We start from the raw sequence: 18,731 nt of genomic DNA on the forward strand, positions 1-18,731 counted from the left end.
GATTGCCGCCGAGTGAAAGGACTTGTCTTCAAGGGACTTTGGTATTATCCATTGTTTGCACATTTTGAAAATGATAAAGTTCTAATTGGAAGTTTATATGTACATGGACAGATTTCGACCAATAACAAAGCTGTTCCATGATAAGTACAATAATTCACCTTGACAAAATCAGCAGTGATGATGGCCAATTCAGTCTGCGATCCAGGAAGCCATATGGCCTTGATGATGAAGTTTCCAGTTGCAAGTTGCGGATGCAGGACCAAGTGATCTGACACAGAGCCTGTGCTGCTAAACGTCAGAACGTGACAGTCCTGTAGAAGATAGGCACAGAGAAATGAGGCTAAACTATGGAAGGAATTTTTTCCAAATGATTTTTGTCAGCATTTGCTACCTTGAGTCCACACACTGCTAGATAGTCCTCATTACAGGGGTTTCCTGTGAGGCTGAGCACAGTGAAGGGAACTGGAGCGGAGGCTAGACGAGTCAAAGTCAGTTTCCTTTTACTGGAATCAGCCTGCTTCAACAGCGCAGACAACTGCAGGACCGTGATCTGCACAAAAACAAACACCATTTAGTCTTGATAAAACATGGAGTGGCGAAGATACAAACTCGTGTTGATGTTTTCTGGATTACCTTGCCCTTCTCATGGCTGACAGCGAGGTGTTGTCTACGTCCGTGGGGGATGACAGCACACACATGGCCACCCGACGCAGCACATGTGCACTGATGAGCTGGCGGATGGTCTGTCCTTGATCTCCACTGTAGTTCATCCTGACGTTCTCAAATGCGCCCTCTTGTGAGCCCAGTGTGGGAACCTGGAAGAGAAAAAAAAAAAAAGATGTTTAGTGTCAGCTATTTTGATCTGTGAGCATTAAGAATTAGTCTTTAAGTATTTAGTCCTTACCATGAGCTGGTCGGTCATCTCAACGGTCTTGTCTTGAGTGTGTAATTCATTGAGTGCGTGCTGAGCCCGGCTGCTGCTGCCCACCGCTGATGCCTGCTGGAAGTTGGTCTGAATGGCGTCCATTAGGAAAATGAGCAGCTCCAACACCAGGGCTGCTGTGGAGGAGCTTGCCTGCAAAAAAGAACGATAGAAGTGAGAAAGGACCGGTCTTCTTACAAAGTCAAAACATTAATGATCCAAAGAGTGAAGAAACCGCACCACTTGGACGAGCAGGTCCTCTCTGCAGCCCTCGATGTTTTTACACACGCTGCTCTTCTTGGGCTTGTCGTCGTCGCTGCTTTTGCCATCACAGATGGTGACTTTTCCTTTGTCCGCGGGTGAGGCGCTCTGGTGACGGATGGCGCTCTCCGGCATGCGCAGCTCGCTCTGAAAGGCAGAGGACTCCTTCATGGTGGAGCTCATTCCACTGCTGGGACTTCTTTTCACTAGAGCCTGTAAAACAAGGATACAGACCCAGGATCAGGGATATGGGATGCACTGGATTGGATAAATTACAAAGATGTTTATGCTTGGGGAGGGGAGGGGACACCACAGGGAAGAGGGAATCAAATTTGATTGTTACATGCTTTGTGTTTCCATCAAGGAGACATGCATGAGTGGATATGGCTTAAATGTTGAAATGTTTATCTAAAAAACTTTTTAGATTAGAAAATGAAGTGGAAATCTTATGGATATACAACTACTATAATGAAGATTAAAAGGAAAAGTTCATCCAAATATAAGTTTTAACATTATTTACTCATGCTCATGTTGTTTCAAACTTGTAAGTTTCTACATTTTTCTTTACTAAACGGGGTCTGACACTTTCCCCCTACATTTTAAATAAGTGTATTTTTTTGCTATCCAGTTTGTAAGAGGATTTGCAATTTTTGCAACCAATACCAAAATTTGGGTCAATCTATATACATTTGGAACCTGGATTGTGCAATTTAGCAATTTCTTAGAAATGAACATTGAATACAAATCAGGGTAACATGGTTGAATTATTTATTTTCACTGAAAACACTGGATCATGAGCTATTCTGCATATAAATGAACCCAGTGCCATGCTTTAATTCTGAAACATGCAGCAGCCAATTAATGTATCACAGTTTTATAAATTGACCAGTGCTAAAGGTTTTCCACCTACAGATGTTACCTCATATAGTGCTGTCAGAAACTATGGTATCTATGCATGAAATAAATATATTTTACATTTATTAGTATTTACACAATTCATTCTTCTGGGGTGTGATATAATCCAAGGCTTCTGCATCCATTCAGACTACTTATGTTTTTTTTTTTTTTTGTCCTTTTTGGGTGCTTTACAGAAGTAGTTACTATTAAAAGGGCTGTGTAACATTATAAGGGTTTGAAACAAAATGAGTAAATGTTTATTACAGTGGTGAACAATTCCTTTAACAATATAATCAAATTTATCTGAAGTAATATACAAACTAGAGGACAAACTTGCTTTATTACCAAAACAGGGAAAGATGAAATGTTGCAAACCCTGATGAATTGAGGGAGATCTGAAATGAGCTAATGGCAGTCAATGATAAATGATTTGCAAGCCAAAGTTACCGCTGTTGCTCTTTTCCCATGATGACCTGAAGTATTCGGTCTCACCTGGCAGCTGCCATCCTCCTTGGCACCGCAGTCACAGAAGAAAGAGCCGTATTTGGCATAGGAGATCTCATGGTCTTTGTGACAGACCTTGGCACACACTGTGCACACACCTACCCCATCCACCATCTTACAGGTGTGACAGTGATACCTGTACGGGGAAGAGCAGGAGATTAAAGGCCGACAGTACAGCTTCTGAACGCTTCTGTGTCAAAGCAAAGGAAGTTTGCTTTTTACCAGTGCTGGTTCATGAACTCCTTTTGTGTGATGGTGAAGGTGCATAGCTTATTGCAGAGTGAATCCTCATCCTATAACACAAGAAACTCAGATATGACTGGAAAAACTGAAGAAATCTTTAAATCTACAGTGAGCAGACCGTTTACTGACCGAGTCTTCAGCCTGTGAGTCTTCCTCCTCTACAGCTAGCTCCTCCACCCAGTCAGAGTCCACTTCAATGGCCTTCTCCTCTCCCTCCATCAGGAGTTGGGATGAGCCCTGGCCACTGCTCTGCCTCAAAGCGTTCATCACATCCGCCAGGTAGGAAATGATGTGGCAGGCACACTCCAGCATGCTGGCATGCTGCAAACAAGAGTGTTTCACTTATGGTCTGACACAATCAAATCCAAGACGTGTGAATTGTTACCGTCAAATTGCACCTACCTTGCCTTGCGACACATTAGCGCTAACTTTTTCCACAACGTTCTTCTGATACAAGTATTTTTTACTGAAAAAAAGAGGAAAATTTCACATTTAGGAGGTAAATACCCCATGCAATCAGAGTTGTGGTTTTGTGGCTTTCTAAGTTTCTAAGTCAAAACCTTTAGCTGAAACAAACATACATATATATATACATATATACATATACATATATACATATACATATATATATATGTATATATATATATAAAAATGTAACGTCCTTTATTCTCTTATTCGAAAAAATAGCAATACATACTGATATTCTTGAACAATTTGTCCAATAAAATGCTATGAAAAAGCATTATTTTGACTTATTTAAATATATTTATTTTTTAAATAAATAATTCATAATAATTTTAAATATTTTAAATACTTATTTATTGTTATACATTTATTTATTATTATTATTATTATTATTATTATTTAAATATATGTACCTACTTTATTGTCATTATGGTTTATATTTATTATTAATAATATTTCTTTTAATATATATTTTTATATAATGTATAATTTTCAAATTCAATATATTATTATATAATATGTATTATTATGATTATAATATCATATTAGCTATATAACATTTACAATAATGTTCAATTTGTTAACATTAGTTACATTAGTAAACGATCTGCTAATGAAAAATAATTCTAAAGCATTTATTAACCTTAGTGCATGTTAATTTCGCCATTTACTAATACATTATTAAAATTTGTATCAGTAAAAGTTGTAACTGTTAATATTATTTAATGGACCTAAGCTAACATGAACTGACAATAAACTTTTGCATTTGTATTAATTAACAAACAATATCAATAAATACCGTAACAAATGGATTGCTCATTGTGAGTTCATGTTAGTTAATTGCATTGTCTAAAGTTAACTAATGGGACCTTATTGTAAATTGTTACATATATTTTTTTAAATATATAATTGCTGCCAGTCACTCACCATCTTGTGAGCCAGTCAATGGCAGCTCTGTGCAGCTGTAGATGTCCTGCTCCTTGTCCTGCACTGGCTAGAGTGGCCATGATGACCATGAGCTCAGGAAAGCCCGTCCCATCCCCGCTGGCCAGCATCTCCGTTGCCATGGGTATGAGAGTGCTCAGAAGCACCGTGCAGACGCCCTCGCCCACCTGGCTGTTATCACGGACAATGTAGGAGGTGAGGAGTTGCAGGAGCTGCCTGTTCTCTTGCACTGTGTCCAGCTGGTCTGAATCTTTAGGAGGGGAGGCCGTCATGCGCCTCAGCCATGCCTGCAGCCTCATGGGCTCCACACAAGCCAGCTGGGCCAATGAGCCACACAGGCACAGAAGGCTGGGATTGGGGCTCTTTTCCGCTGAGGGATGAACACAGATGAGACGTGTAAGAGGGGAAAAGCAAATGGCACATTTTTGAGAGACATAGCATGGCTACATACTGAGCTGGAACAGTTTAGTGAAGAATTTCAGAACCCGGTTGCAGAACTTTGCCGATAGGTTCTCGTTGGCAGTGGCCATCATGATCTGCACCAATTCTCCACTACAAGACAAGGGGGGAAAAGTGATGTATTAAACTGATGGAAAGGGTTCCTAGCAATTCCTAAAAAGAATTTATTCAGGATGTACCTGAATGAGAAGAATTCCTCCATTGCTTTACGGACTTGACTGCTTTCCAGCTGTTTCTCCAGGTACTGTAAACATTCTTCAAGAACGGACTCATCCAGACCACTAATTGGAAACAGAACCATGTTAAATTGTTAAGTTTTAAGTTTTGGTTACCTGGACTTTCCATGAAAGGGCAGAAACCTCTCAGGGTTCATTAAAAATATCTCAATTCGTGTTTCGAGGATTAACCAAAGCTCGAAGTTTTGGAATGACATGAAGAGTGAGTAAATGAAGACAAAATTTTAAATTTTAAACTACCCCTTTAATCTAAATTCTTTTAGATTATAGACTCAAACTTAAGTTTGGGAGTCTGCTTAAAAATCATATGGTCATCTGGGGTCTCACCTGTTAGGATCAGAGTGATTGGCGATGATGTTGTAGCAGCCTGTGATGAGACGCTCGTAGACGAGAGCCAGGAAAGCATCTGACTCGGCGGGACCCAGGATCCTCTCCAGCGACGTGCTACAGATCTCCGCAACGCTCTCTGTGCTGCTCTCCAGCAGGAGGGGCAGCAGTGTGCGGATCACCTGTGGACTGTTCAGCTCCTCTGTGCTATAGCCAAACACAAATAATCTTTAGCATCTATCAATGTGTTATACGATGCATCTGTTTCAACTGTCACTCAAGACTTACACAATGAGATCCCCAGTAAGGCGCACTAACGAGAGCAGAATGTGTTTGAGAGAGGAGGCTAAGGACAGCGATTGGTTGCTGAGGGTCCCCAGGTGGGCCGCTTGAATTGCACTGATGTAACTTTCCGACGGGATGGTGTCATTGGCAAAGGCGTTCCGCTGTGGACAAAGAAACCGATCAGTGTAAAGTGAAGAACTACGAGAGTATGTTTACTCTAAGAGCTGAAGTAAAAGTATGCATACCCATGAGCCAATGTTAGGGAATTCATTAGTGTGAATGTTGTTCCATGTTTCACACAGTGTCTGAACGGCTGATGGCAGATTCTGCATCACAGTCTGACCTGAAAGACATACATAAATACATAAAAACACATGTACGTACCTCGCACTGCACAAAAAAAAAAAAAAAGGATTAGATATGCCAATATACACAAAAGCCATTGTGTCAATAACATCTTGATATTTTCCAGAATTCTTACCAAGCAAGTTGGCTTTGCAGCGTGTGGATCCGATGGACAACACAGCAGCATAACCCTGCAGTTTAGCTTCAGTGGGTTTGTTTTCTCCTTCCTCTGGCAGACTCATCAGCAGATATGATCTGAATAAACATATGACCAGCAAACCAATCAGGAAAGGGCTCAGGGACAGTTGCCATTCAAGCCATTTGGTTGCATTAAGTTCATTTGAGGACTTTAAAGGGATAGTTCACCCAAAAACAAAAATTATGTCATATTTTAAGGCCGAATGCTGAGTTTAACTCAAAGTTGAGTTTAACTCAAAGATTCTTAATAAAGGCGAAGATTAAGATTGAACAACAACCACTTAAATTTCGAAGCTATCAAGCAAAAGTCCTTCATATTTTGCAGTCATAAGGGGCTCGCACACAGGACGCGAAGCTCAGCGACTCGCCACGTCTTTAAAAAATTCTAACGCATTAAGAACAATAAGTTTGAATTTTAAAGACGTGTCGCGGTGTTGAGCTTCGCGTCCGGTGTGCGACCCCCTATATGAACACCTTTTATGGTGGTTTGAATAAATTATGGCAAAATTATCCTTTTTAGGTGAACTATCCATTAAAATCTGTAACAAACATCAGTGTATGTGGTGTAATCAGAACCTGGTGAAGGCTGTATAGACGTCAATGAGCTGCAGCGTGGCGGGCAGCAGGTTTTTGGTGATCTCAGAGGATTTTTGGGGGTCTGTATCAGCAGCTACTTTGGAGAAATGCTCATCTAAAGACACTTGCACTTTGGAAATCACAGCATCCAATGTGTAGATGGTTTGTAGAGAGGGTACTTGGTGAAGAGGTAGGATGCTGTTGGGGTCCACGCAGCAAAACGACGAAATCTATGGAGGAGATGTTTTATGAGGTCATATATTATGAGACAGGAGACAAATCCATATCAGCCATTAATGGCTACTCTGAGAGTGTACCTGTCTGGCAATGTATTCCTCTGCAAGATCCACATCATATTTCACTGCACTGCACTTTGCCGAGGCCACTTCGATCAGAGATGTGGCATGGTCAGCTTTCATTCCCTGTTTCACTAGGTGTTCCTGATAAAAGAGTTAACAGAGATGAATCTGAAGCTTAGATGGACACATTGATCGTTTGGTCAAGGTTTTCTTAGTGTTTTGATAACGAAACCGACCTTGATCCAGTTGACGAAAGTGCTGACTCGCAACCTTGACGACCACCTCAGGGTGTGTAAGATGTCACTCTCGCTGGGGTCACTGTTGCCACTCTTAAGCTGCTCAACATAGGCCTTTGAGGGTGGCAGCACTCCCAAGATCTTCCACAGCACCAGGAAGTAGTACTGCAAGGAACATGCTTCCTGTAACAGAGATTGACGCGACATTTAGAGGTCAACCAACACAAAAACAAGGTGACTAGAGGAAGACTGGACAAAAATGTGTGTTACACAGACAAATACAACAAACTCAAGATCATGGCAGGAGTTTGGATGGAAGAACATAATAAGATTTTTTATAACTCCCAAGTTAAGAGCAATACGCAAAGGTGAACAGAGTCTGGGCTATTGTTGGAGGCAATGTGGAGCCCCAATGGCTAACCATTTCCATATTTTCTGGGCATGTTCAAAAATATAGCCCTATTGGCATGAAGTAGCAGCTGAAATTGGGAAAATTCAACTGGAGTTGAATTCTTTCATTACTCTGTACCTTGGAAAAATACCCGAAACACTTTTAAAACAGTGATAAATACCTATTAAAAATATTCTTAGCAAGTAGCCAGAAGGCCATAACACGTAAATGGTTGCAGGTTGATCCTCCAACAAGAAATCAGTGGATGGAAATTGCAAATGAAATATATTGTATGGAGAGACTTACATTTTCTGTTAGACTTAACTCTGAGAAATGTATTAAGTATTGGCATAAATGGATTGTGTACACAGACCATTGTGAATAGGTGAGATACTGCATGCCAAAGAGTACATGGAAATTGTACTGTCTTGACTTTGTAATGCCTATGATGACCCTTTGTTCTGTGTTCTTTATTTCTAATAAAAAAAACCAAGTAAAAAAAAAAAACAAGGTGACTGTGAAAATTGCAGAATGTGTCTAACTCACTACTGGGGTGATGGGCTTATTTTCCTGCCGTCTCGCTGTGTCAAAGCGGGAGCCTGCAGCCAACAGGGAGATCAACGAGGAGTACAAGTCGTCATACTTCACCGCACCACTGAACAACACTTGGAAGACCTGTAACGGTTGACAAATAACATGCACATTAACTTAAAATGAACATTTATACATAAACAGGGGAAAAGTGTATATTTTAGTACTGTAATGTCCCACCATTTTTTGTTTTGTTTTAAAAATAATCTTGTAAATGTTTGTGATTTTCTTAAATAGTGTAGTGTGTACATTTCTAAACATTTTAAAAGTACAAATTTTGATGTTGCCTCTCAAATTCATTTAGAGACAGCATGTATTATAATTAAAATAATAATAATAATAATAATAATAAATAAATGTATTATAATATTATTAATAAAAATATTTTGAAATATAATATAAATTTACATTATATAATTGGATACAAAAAATATCTAATAATTATAAAAATGTTTTAAATGTTTTTAGATAAATTATAGCAGTCCACTCTAAAGCAGTCCACTCTTTCAAGCGAAATCAAAGAACGAACTGATGTGACATCATTTCGAAACTAAAATCAGGCCAAAACGAAGTTCGTTTTCTGTTCGTTTCATGAATTCGAAACAGCTTGCCAAACCAAACTTTCTGGAAAAATTTGTTCTGGATGGTAAACACCATCGAACTACCACTGGTCCAATGCAATGACGTAATAGGTATTGTGTGGCTCTGAGGCTCCGCCTTTGACGTGGAAATCTTCTCAGGTTCATTTCTTCTGTTTAGTCCATCAAGATCAGCCTCCGCAAGTAAAAACATGAATACACTGGAGAGTCTCTGCTTGCTTTTAAATAATATATAAAGTGCTAAATAAATAAATATCATGTGACTTGACTGGAGAGCCAAACTGTCAAACACATCCACATCACTATGATCAGATGCTTTCTTAACTGCTGTTTTCTCACCGCTGTCATTTTTGTTGTTGAAAGAAAAGCACGCAGCATATGTGTACATATTCATCTAAACAACACTTTCAACAGTGTGGGCGGCGTCGGGATGTTCACTAACATTATATCGCTTGTCTTGAATTTCGAATGACTTATTAAGTAATATTGATTAGGGATGTAACGATGCATCTGGAACCGGTTGAAAATAGATTAAAATATGTGACGATTCAAGTCGGTTGAGATGCTAAATGAATCGCGATACATTTGGGGGCGGGGGGGTTATATGAATGTATAGCTGAGGAGAACTGACTGTGTTCAGAAAAGTTTAGATGGTATTTTCTTTTCATCTTACTTCCATACAATGGCTTTTAAAATAGTTTTAGCGCACAGCGCTGTTTGTTTAGAGCGGTAACCATGGAAGCGCTGTATTGCCGCTGTTCCATAAGCGCCACCTGCTGTCAGACAGTGAATTTGCGTTCTCATGCAGCCCTTCTGCTCTTATGAAGTTTTATGTGGCATAATTTCACAAAGCTAAAGTCTGAACATTCTGTTTTTGCTTCAGATGTTAAAAATTATACAATCTAATTTAAATTAAAAACTGCTCAAACAGCATCTTTGTTGGGATTGTGATTAAAATGCAGTGGTTGCCTCTAATTTTAAATGGCTACAGATAGTTCAGCCTGTAATAGAGCAAATAAACGTCTTGTTCATGTACTCATATGAAGAGATTTCTTTTATTTGTATTATTTATTTATTTATTTGATTTAGGATTTGTTTTAAAATTTCAATTTAGTTGTTATAAAGATATTTCAATTTCACAAAGAAATATACAGCATTTTGTCTGAGAAATAATAAAAAGACACTTTCTCATTTAAATCTCATTTTGTTAAAAAAAATCGTGAGAAAATCAAATCGTGAAACCAGTATCGTGAATCGTATCGAATCGTGAGTTGAGTGAATCGTTACATCCCTAATATTGATACTCATAAGTATATTGAGACCTCAAGACTGAAAAGTTCATGCAAACCAAAATGATTTTCTTTAACTAAGTGCACAGACACTCCCATGGCTCTAACGCTTGTGTGGACTTGTGATGTGTGGCCTCACCTTGCCGTCAAGTCGACTCCTGTCATCCTCTGAGGCTTCAGGGGACAGAACGCAGTAGAATTTCGGCTGCACTGTGGAATCTAAATGAGAGGGACAACAGACATGAATAATCAAGCTCTTGCACTAGATTAGCAAAGCTTTCAACTGTTGTTTACTGAGGACTGCTGTATCTGTGATATAGATTATCTAGGGTACAATGGAGAGAAATATAAGAGATCTGACTTACTCCTACCTGCCGAGCAGTGCTTGGCCCAGTTCTCCTCCACCTCTTTGAAACCATAATAAAGTGGGACGGCACCTCTCTTTCCCCCATCCTGTCCTGAACTGCCACCGGATGCCAATGGTGTCAGAAGATTGTACTGGACCTGAGTGTGCAAATAAAATCTAATTGTTAATAACCATCTACAAAACAGTAGGGCTGGGCGATATATCGCATGCGATTCTCACGCGCATTTCGTCAGTAAAGCCGGTTCCCCGATTACCGCTAAATCGCCATCACCTGCTTTCAAATGGAGCACCTTTTAATAGACAGAGCCGTAGTTCACGGACAAGCCACGCAAAATCGCGTTCAGTATCGAAGATGAATCGACTTCGATAATGAACCCGATTTTGCGTGGCTTGTCCGTGAACTACGGCTCTGTCTATTAAAAGGCGCTCCATTTGAAAGCAGGTGATGGCGATTTAGCGGTAATCAGGGAACCGGCTTTACTGACGAAATGCGCGTGAGAATCGCATGCGATATATCGCCCAGCCCTACAAAACAGTGGAATGTTTCCAGTGAAAGTACAGCTACATCAGTACCTGCTCAAACAAGTACATGGGAGCTTTTGAGTATTGGTGCAGCAGGTAGTCAAACACAAGCAAGATGCGGGCCAGGTTGAGGGGTACAGCCTGAAGCTGAGAATCCACATGGGCCGCGATTTCAGCGATGGCCTGCATGCAGAGGGTTAGGACGTTGCGACGGCCCTTTTCAGAGAAGTTGTGAAAGATGAGCAATAGCAGCTGGAGGTGTTCAACATTGAGGTCCTCATCAGCAGGGACCGCTCCTTGTAGCGTGTGCTGTTTTAGAGTGCCCACAAACCTAAGGAAAATATATTCAGTTGTGCATGTTATACGATGAACTTGATGTTAACACACAATATACACATTGGTGAGAATCTTGTGAAGAACCCAAAGTTACATTTGAGAAAAAAAAAAAACTAATTCTTTAAGATTGAGTGATGTCTTACCTCTCCCAGACCTTCATGCACTCGGGTACATCAGGCTCCCCCTGCTGGCTGGCTTTATGCTGCCAGATCAGCAGTAACCTGGAGAGCACTGAGAGAGACTGAGGATGGATGTACATGGGCCAGGGACCCTCTGAGAATGGGGCAACACCTAACTGCTGCAGAAGAGTGTTCTGAAGAAAAGTTATAGAAAACAAGGTATCAGATACCTGATGTGTGTCACAAATTTGTTAAATTAATATTGAGATTCAGATCAGGCATTTTTTTATTAATTTACCTGTAGGGATGGAGAGGGCAGGTCTGATGTTACCAGAGAGTGATTAAAGTGATAGAGGGCTGAGGCAAATTCGTCATCAGAGGAACCTGGAAGGCAACAAAGTTCCATGTTAGGAAATGCCTAAGTGGAAGCGTAAATGTAAAATACAGAATAAAGCAGAGGGCTTAAACCTTTGACATCTTTGTCGACATCCTTGATGATGCTGGCGAGGGTGGCCATGTGCTGCTCCGTGAGCGACACACTCAGGTAGTTGCGAATGAAATTATTTCTGGACTTCAGCATGGAGGTGGTGATGAAGTTCAGTATGCTTGAGGCCAAACTCAAAAACTAGAACAAGAAACATGTCAAGTTAACATGAAATGGCTTTTGCAACCCATTTCACTCATTGTGTAATGTGATGTAAATAAACAAATAAATGGTACAAAAATAATATTAAAATAATATTTATACAAGTATATACACAATTTTAAATATATATTTTAAAAATCTTATTTATTGTTATATATGCATTATTTATTTGCAACATAAACAAATTAATGTTTTTAAAAGAAGTATCTTCTGCTCACCAAGGTTTCATTTATTTGATCCAAAATACAGCAAAAACAGTAATATTGTGAAATATTTTTACAATTTAAAATAACCGTTTTCTATTTGAATATATTTTTAAAATGCAATTTATTTCTGTGATGACAAAGCTGAATTTTCAGCATCGTTACTTTCAGCTGTAGCATCATAATGCCGATTTGCTGCTCAAGAAACATTTATTATTATTATCATCATCAATTTTGAAAACAGTCGTGTACAATTTTTTTCAGGATTCTTTGATGAATAGTAAGAACAGCATTTATCTGAAATAGAAATCTTTTGTAAAATTATCACTACTGTTCAAAAGTTTGGGGTCAGTACAAGCTTTTTTCTTTTTTTTTTGGGGGGGGGGGATTAATACTTTTATTCAGCAAGAATGCATTAAATTGATCAAAGGTGACAGTATAGACATTTATAATGTTGCAAAGGCTTTATATTTCAGATAAATGCTGTTCTTTTGAACTTTCTATTCATCAAATAATCCTGAAAAAAAATTGTACACAACTGTTTTCAACATTGATAATAATAATAAATGTTTTTTGAACAGCAAATCAGCATTTTAGTTTTAATTTTTACAAAAGTACTATTTATGTATTTTAAAGTAAAAATTTTTATTAAAAAAAAACTGAGTGCCTGTATATTATATATATATATATATATATATATATATATATATATATATATATATATATATATATATATATATATATATATATATAAAAAAAAGTATCAATTTTGATTTCAACATATTAGAACAGCCAGAGATGTTATCTCACTTCACACTGGTTTTGAGTAGATGAATCAAGAACAAGCCTTAACAACTCTACAAGTTTGATTTGATTATCAGCTTGCCATATAACAAATGTGTTTGTACAGGACATAAAACAACATTTCAGTTCCAGCAGCAAAGTTAGTCAAAATCAGATGTGCGCTACACATTGTGGCCTTACCAACTCTGGGTCCTTGCGACTAGCCAGAATGTTGCCGTTCTCTGCCGTGTTCAGCTTGCTGGGGCTCTTCAGTCTCGGGGATGTTTCCAGAGGTGGGGGAGGAGGGGGAGGTGGAGGTGCCACCTTCTCTTTACTGGGAGAAATTGTCTCTTCAAACCACAGTCCCAGAATGGGCTCACTATCATCATCTGAAAACACGCCAAGAGCGACATTCAGCACAGAATTCAATGTAGACACTGTACTGTATGCAAACAGTGATGCTGTTTCCATTTAGCCATGGAAATAAATCTACTTAAGATCTTTTTACTGTTTACTGCACAATTAACAGAAGCATAATGAGACACTACGAGTCTGACCTAAAACAGAGATCTGCTGACCTGAGAAACAAGCTGCTCTTGTCCTCTCCTGTCTTCTCTCTGCTGAAATAATGAACACTGTCACTAGCTGTGATGGCTGCCAGATCGGCACAGTTAGCAGAGCATGCTTAGCTTAGCGTGCCACAGTGTTCAGGAGCAGGAAGTAAACTGACCTGACTCTGAGCTCTGGGGAGGCCTGACTGCTGTCCTTCTACTACAGCGTACAGCACTCAGGAACTGCCTGAGAATGTCCCTGAGATTCCTCAGCCCTGACACTAGCTCAGTAAACCACAAGCAAACCCTGTACTCAGCTGCATAGAAAATAACTCATTCTAATAACATTAAATAAGAAAGCTGGGGGAACCTCGCAAAAACTGTCAAGAAAAGAACAGGTCATATTGACATGATTGTTATCGTAATTAAGCACATTTAAATCATTTAAATCCTCCCTTCCCAAGGAATCAGTGAGCACTTAATAAAATAAAAAAATAAAAATAATTAAATGAAAAATATCTAGCAAAGATTTTATTATTATATATTATTTATTAAATCCTGTCAAGAAATGCACCGGTCATATTTCAATTCAAAATAGGAAAAAATATCAAAATTTAGCATAAAGAAAATGAAAGCTTTTTGTGTTTTTTGACATTACTGTTTTCAAAAATAAGAGAATTTAAATCCACACTTTCCAATTGTAGCAGCAATAAAAAGCATTACAGTAAATCATATATCAGAATTACAGTAATTCATTTATTTTTTATTCTAAAATGCATTAAGAAACTTCATTATAATTCAACAAAGAAAAATAATGAACAAAAAATAAAAATATACATGTATGCGGATAGGATGATTTTCATTATTATTCAATTGACTAATATTCCAGTAATGAGAATGTGATTTTTCTTCATTGCAAAATCTGCTTAATTGTCATGAGACAAAATTCCAAAAATGTGCTTCATTTTCAGCAAAATAATGTTTCCTAATGTTTCATTTTGAAATATAACCTGGAGATTTTTTGTGAGATTCACCCAGCTAGACATCAATCTAATGGAGAAATGTACTGGTAAAAGCAACTACTCTGCACATGTACTGAATGTCAGGTCCTTTCTTAATTAAGGTCAACTACAATGTCTGACCTCACTGTGGCCTTCATTTACAAGGTTAAAAGGTCATGAAAGCCTAAAACACATATGTTGAGGACGCACAAGAGCGGTTTTCTCCACGAATAGTTTAACAACATGGATTAAAGTTTATATCTGGACTGGAGCAAGTGTGTTTCAAGTTTTAGACATATTTCACATACTCTCCTGCTCCAAACATGAACCAGCAGCATGTATGCACACATATTTCATCATGTCTTCTTCTAATGATATATACATGTGCAAATAAGGACACAGTGATACAGTGATTTGTCTGATCATGAACGCGATGACAAGATGGATTATTCTGATACACAGTAGACAATGATGTAGAAGAAAAATTCAAAGAAGAATAACTATACCTTTATTCTTTCTGTGTTAAACTGACGTGTGTCATATGTTCATAAACTGTAGTGCTCGTAAACATAATGAAATTATTATTAGACCTTTTATTATTAGTTCTTTCTCATTTTTCATATAAATCAGTAGCTCTGCGAAGTTCTAATGCTGAATTGTTGATATTTCTAAACAAAATGTATTTGATTTGGTCATGATAGCTGTTAGTAGTATCTAATGATAAGATTTTTGTGAGTTTGTTGTCATAGGATTATATTTTTAAAATACATCAAGGTGCTTGCAAATCTGTTGTTTGTTAGTTTTTTCTTCCGCTCACATTTAAATATTAATTTGTCTGTATAATGAGTGTGTTGCAGGATTTATTGGTTGTTGTCTCCCTTCTTCCCATCCTCTACAGCTTTACACACCAATTTTTTGTCTTTTTCAAATCAGAGGTGTGAACAAGCAGTGCTAAAACAGGGGGGGTTTCATGACACTTTAAATAGTAAGAAATCTGCAGTGTTCGTTACCTTGACTGCTGTCCTCTTCTGTGCTGCTGAAGTCATCTTCATAGTAAGTGTTGGAGTCAGTGGAGGCACTGGCGTCACTGCTGACCGAACCCTTCCTCTGCCGCTGCAGCACACATGCCTGAATCAAGCAGAACCAGAGCCACCACATTCATCAAACACAACAGAAAACTTCCTCATAGCAACCATGATTGAGTCTTGTGGTCACATACCTTTTTATAGGAGGTGGAGAGCAGTGTGAAGAGCAGGTTGGTGAGAGGGACCGAATCAATGAGTCTCTGCACTCTCTGGATGGACGTGCTCTGGGCCATGATGTTCAGCTCTGCTGGAGGCCCGTCACTGGCCCAGCCCTTAAAGACAGAAAACGGCTATACTCATATTTAGAATATAAAAATGCATGGTATTTCAAAAGAAGCAATTGTGTTTGGCCTTACTCTATGAAGAGCCTCCACTTGTAAGTCCTGGAACAGTGATGTGAGCAGCTTGATTGAGTGATTGGCCAGAATGACTGACAGAACCCCAAAACCTTGGTGCCTGATGGGGGGGAAAACTGACACTTATTTTTTGTTATATTCAAAATCACGTAAAAATCACGTCCAATTCATACATACAATGAGTTTAATACACCATCGATTATGAGCTTGTTTGTAATTTATTTTTGTATTAATTTATTTAGATTTTTGGATGGATAAAGTAAAAAATGTCAGGATGATGCTATCCTGATATCATAATGAATTAAAACTTGGAAAACCTTAAAATATAGTAGTGATAATGTAGTGAAAAAATAGTAGTAATAATACTAAAAATAAAGAAGAAAAAAGTCAAATTAAAAAGTAGTTTCACAAAATGTTTAATTTTTTTGAAAATAGGAAATAGAATCAGGAAATTATCATAATGATAAGAGGATCCCTGCAGATCATTATGAAAGTTTGTCACGGTCAATAAATTTAATTTAGGTATTTAAAATATTTGATAATTTGACTATATCAAGGTAAGGTTAGTTCAAGTTGTGGTGCAACTGTAGTAAAATGTGGTGCAACTCCCCAAAAACAAAAAAAATAAATCATGATATTTGAAAAAAATATAATTAATTAATTAATTAATAATATATATATATATATATATATATATATATATATATATATATATATATATATATATATATATATATATATATATATATATATATATATATATACATTCAGATTTTAGTTTTTCTAAAAAAAATGTTTGTTTGTTTATTTTATCCATGTCTTTTTAGATAACTGGTATGATAAATAATTTGCCAGGTCTATGGAAACCCTACTTAGAGGTTGTCCCACATTATTAAGCAAGTCACAGTTCTCATGCAATATGGGGAGGAAGAAAGATCTTTCTGAAGATGAAAAGCATGAAATGGTCCAATTTTGTGCAAAAGGCATGAAAACAACTAATATTGTGTGAAAACTGAATGGAGATTATCAAATAATCATAAGATTTGTGAGTGATTTAGAGCATAGCAGAACTCAGTCAGAAAAAGACTTATTAATGAAAGTTCCTGTCAAAAAAATTAATTGTATTAAAAGGGCAGCTATAAAAAAAAAAAATAAACAGTGTTGAGCAGCAAACAGGTATTTGAAGCTGCTGGTGTCTCTAGAGTCTCAAGAAGCTCTCCATGCAGGCTGGCAGTTGTGCGTAAAGATGCATCAAGATGTATTTTATATATATATATATATATATATATATATATATATATATATATATATATATATATATATATATATATATATATATATATATATATATATATATATATATATATATATATACACACACATATATACACACACATATATATACACACATATATATACACATATACATATATATATATATATATATATTTACATATATACACACACACACAGCTGAAACTATATAAACTTTAAAAAAATAAATAATAATAAAAAAAGATTAAACCCGAAATTAAGTCTAAGAAATGAACATTTCTAAGAACTTGCCACATGATTTAGGGCACTCTTATATTTTGTGAACTCAATTTATTAGGCATTAACTTGAAGCACAGAACACAAAGGCACTTACCCTTTCCCTGGGCCAAGTTTAGGAGATCCTGCTCCGTCCTTGGTTCGGGTGGCGATGTCTCGGACCCGTAGTGCTGCCAGGGGATCTTTCTCCTTTCCTTTATCAGCAAGGGCCGTGGGGCTCAGGTTCAGTATCAAATACAGGCTGTTCAACAGGCACCAGGCACCCAAGAGCTGAAAGTTCTGATAATGCTGTTGAAACACGAAACCAGATGTCAGATGTGGGCTATTCTCACTTATGTTGTATACTCTGTGGCGAATAGTTCGCCTACCTCCCCTCCAGCTCTGCGAGAGTTACTGATGGCCTGTCCAATCATCTCATAGATTTCCAGCTGTTGAATAAAAGGAAAAACAGAAGATCAGCAGTGTACCAAAGACAATAAAACTATCAAAAGTCATCCGCCACCTTCACTAATGACACCTACGCATTTCTGCACAATGGTAGCAGCGTCATTTTCATAGTCTTCCTCCTTGGAGCCAGTGGAGGCTGCACGAAGCTGCAAGCCACTGCCCACCTGCAGTATGGCCATGCAAGTTGCCACACTCACACCTGAGAGAAAAAAAAACACACACCTGAAGTTCTCTGCATACATCTGAACTCTACAAGAGGAGATTTTTCAATGAACCCACCTGCATAGAGGCAGCTTAGTGCCAACACAGTCACATCAAGTAGCCTCCCAGGGGTCAAAGGCTCCAGTACAGGCAAGGAAAGCGTGTCCAAGGCCATGGTCACGTCAATCACCAGGGAGTGAAAACTGAAATGGGGATGGAAGTCAGCGTACTCACTCTCAACAGATTCAACAAACAGCAGTAAACTGAGGGTATCTTTGATTTACCCATTTCGGACAGCGGTAGCATCTGCCACAGTGGCCGGCATGATGAAGAAAGAGTTGGCGGATACCGCATCCTGGAAGCGGTTGATATACCGTAAGAAGTAGGGAAGGTTGAGGCACACACGCAGCAACTTCTCTGAACCCCCTGTAATGCGTGGGATAAGAATAAGAACTTATACTGTGGAACAAAATGAGTTCAACTTCCTTTCAACAT

At 38.0% G+C, this 18,731-nt stretch overlaps 1 protein-coding gene across 1 annotated transcript in view; it reads right to left on the reverse strand.

The window, feature by feature from the left end:
• ubr4 (ubiquitin protein ligase E3 component n-recognin 4) overlaps window positions 1–18,731 on the reverse strand; it is a 57,664-nt gene that overhangs the window by 30,156 nt on the left and 8,777 nt on the right. Inside the window, 36 exon segments of the mRNA XM_048177690.1 lie at window positions 159–311; window positions 392–550; window positions 634–683; window positions 686–815; window positions 905–1,075; window positions 1,163–1,396; window positions 2,573–2,720; window positions 2,807–2,877; window positions 2,957–3,148; window positions 3,230–3,293; window positions 4,220–4,607; window positions 4,689–4,789; window positions 4,876–4,977; window positions 5,260–5,466; window positions 5,548–5,705; window positions 5,790–5,887; window positions 6,026–6,144; window positions 6,664–6,893; window positions 6,981–7,103; window positions 7,199–7,381; window positions 8,136–8,264; window positions 10,208–10,287; window positions 10,440–10,572; window positions 11,009–11,288; window positions 11,437–11,606; window positions 11,711–11,796; window positions 11,881–12,037; window positions 13,246–13,433; window positions 15,607–15,724; window positions 15,816–15,953; window positions 16,038–16,137; window positions 17,686–17,876; window positions 17,957–18,016; window positions 18,110–18,234; window positions 18,315–18,439; window positions 18,521–18,662. Of these exon segments, the coding sequence (XP_048033647.1) occupies window positions 159–311; window positions 392–550; window positions 634–683; window positions 686–815; window positions 905–1,075; window positions 1,163–1,396; window positions 2,573–2,720; window positions 2,807–2,877; window positions 2,957–3,148; window positions 3,230–3,293; window positions 4,220–4,607; window positions 4,689–4,789; window positions 4,876–4,977; window positions 5,260–5,466; window positions 5,548–5,705; window positions 5,790–5,887; window positions 6,026–6,144; window positions 6,664–6,893; window positions 6,981–7,103; window positions 7,199–7,381; window positions 8,136–8,264; window positions 10,208–10,287; window positions 10,440–10,572; window positions 11,009–11,288; window positions 11,437–11,606; window positions 11,711–11,796; window positions 11,881–12,037; window positions 13,246–13,433; window positions 15,607–15,724; window positions 15,816–15,953; window positions 16,038–16,137; window positions 17,686–17,876; window positions 17,957–18,016; window positions 18,110–18,234; window positions 18,315–18,439; window positions 18,521–18,662 (5,303 nt within the window).

Source organism: Megalobrama amblycephala, linkage group LG24 (genome assembly GCF_018812025.1).
Source record: "Megalobrama amblycephala isolate DHTTF-2021 linkage group LG24, ASM1881202v1, whole genome shotgun sequence".
Taxonomy (NCBI): domain Eukaryota; kingdom Metazoa; phylum Chordata; class Actinopteri; order Cypriniformes; family Xenocyprididae; genus Megalobrama; species Megalobrama amblycephala.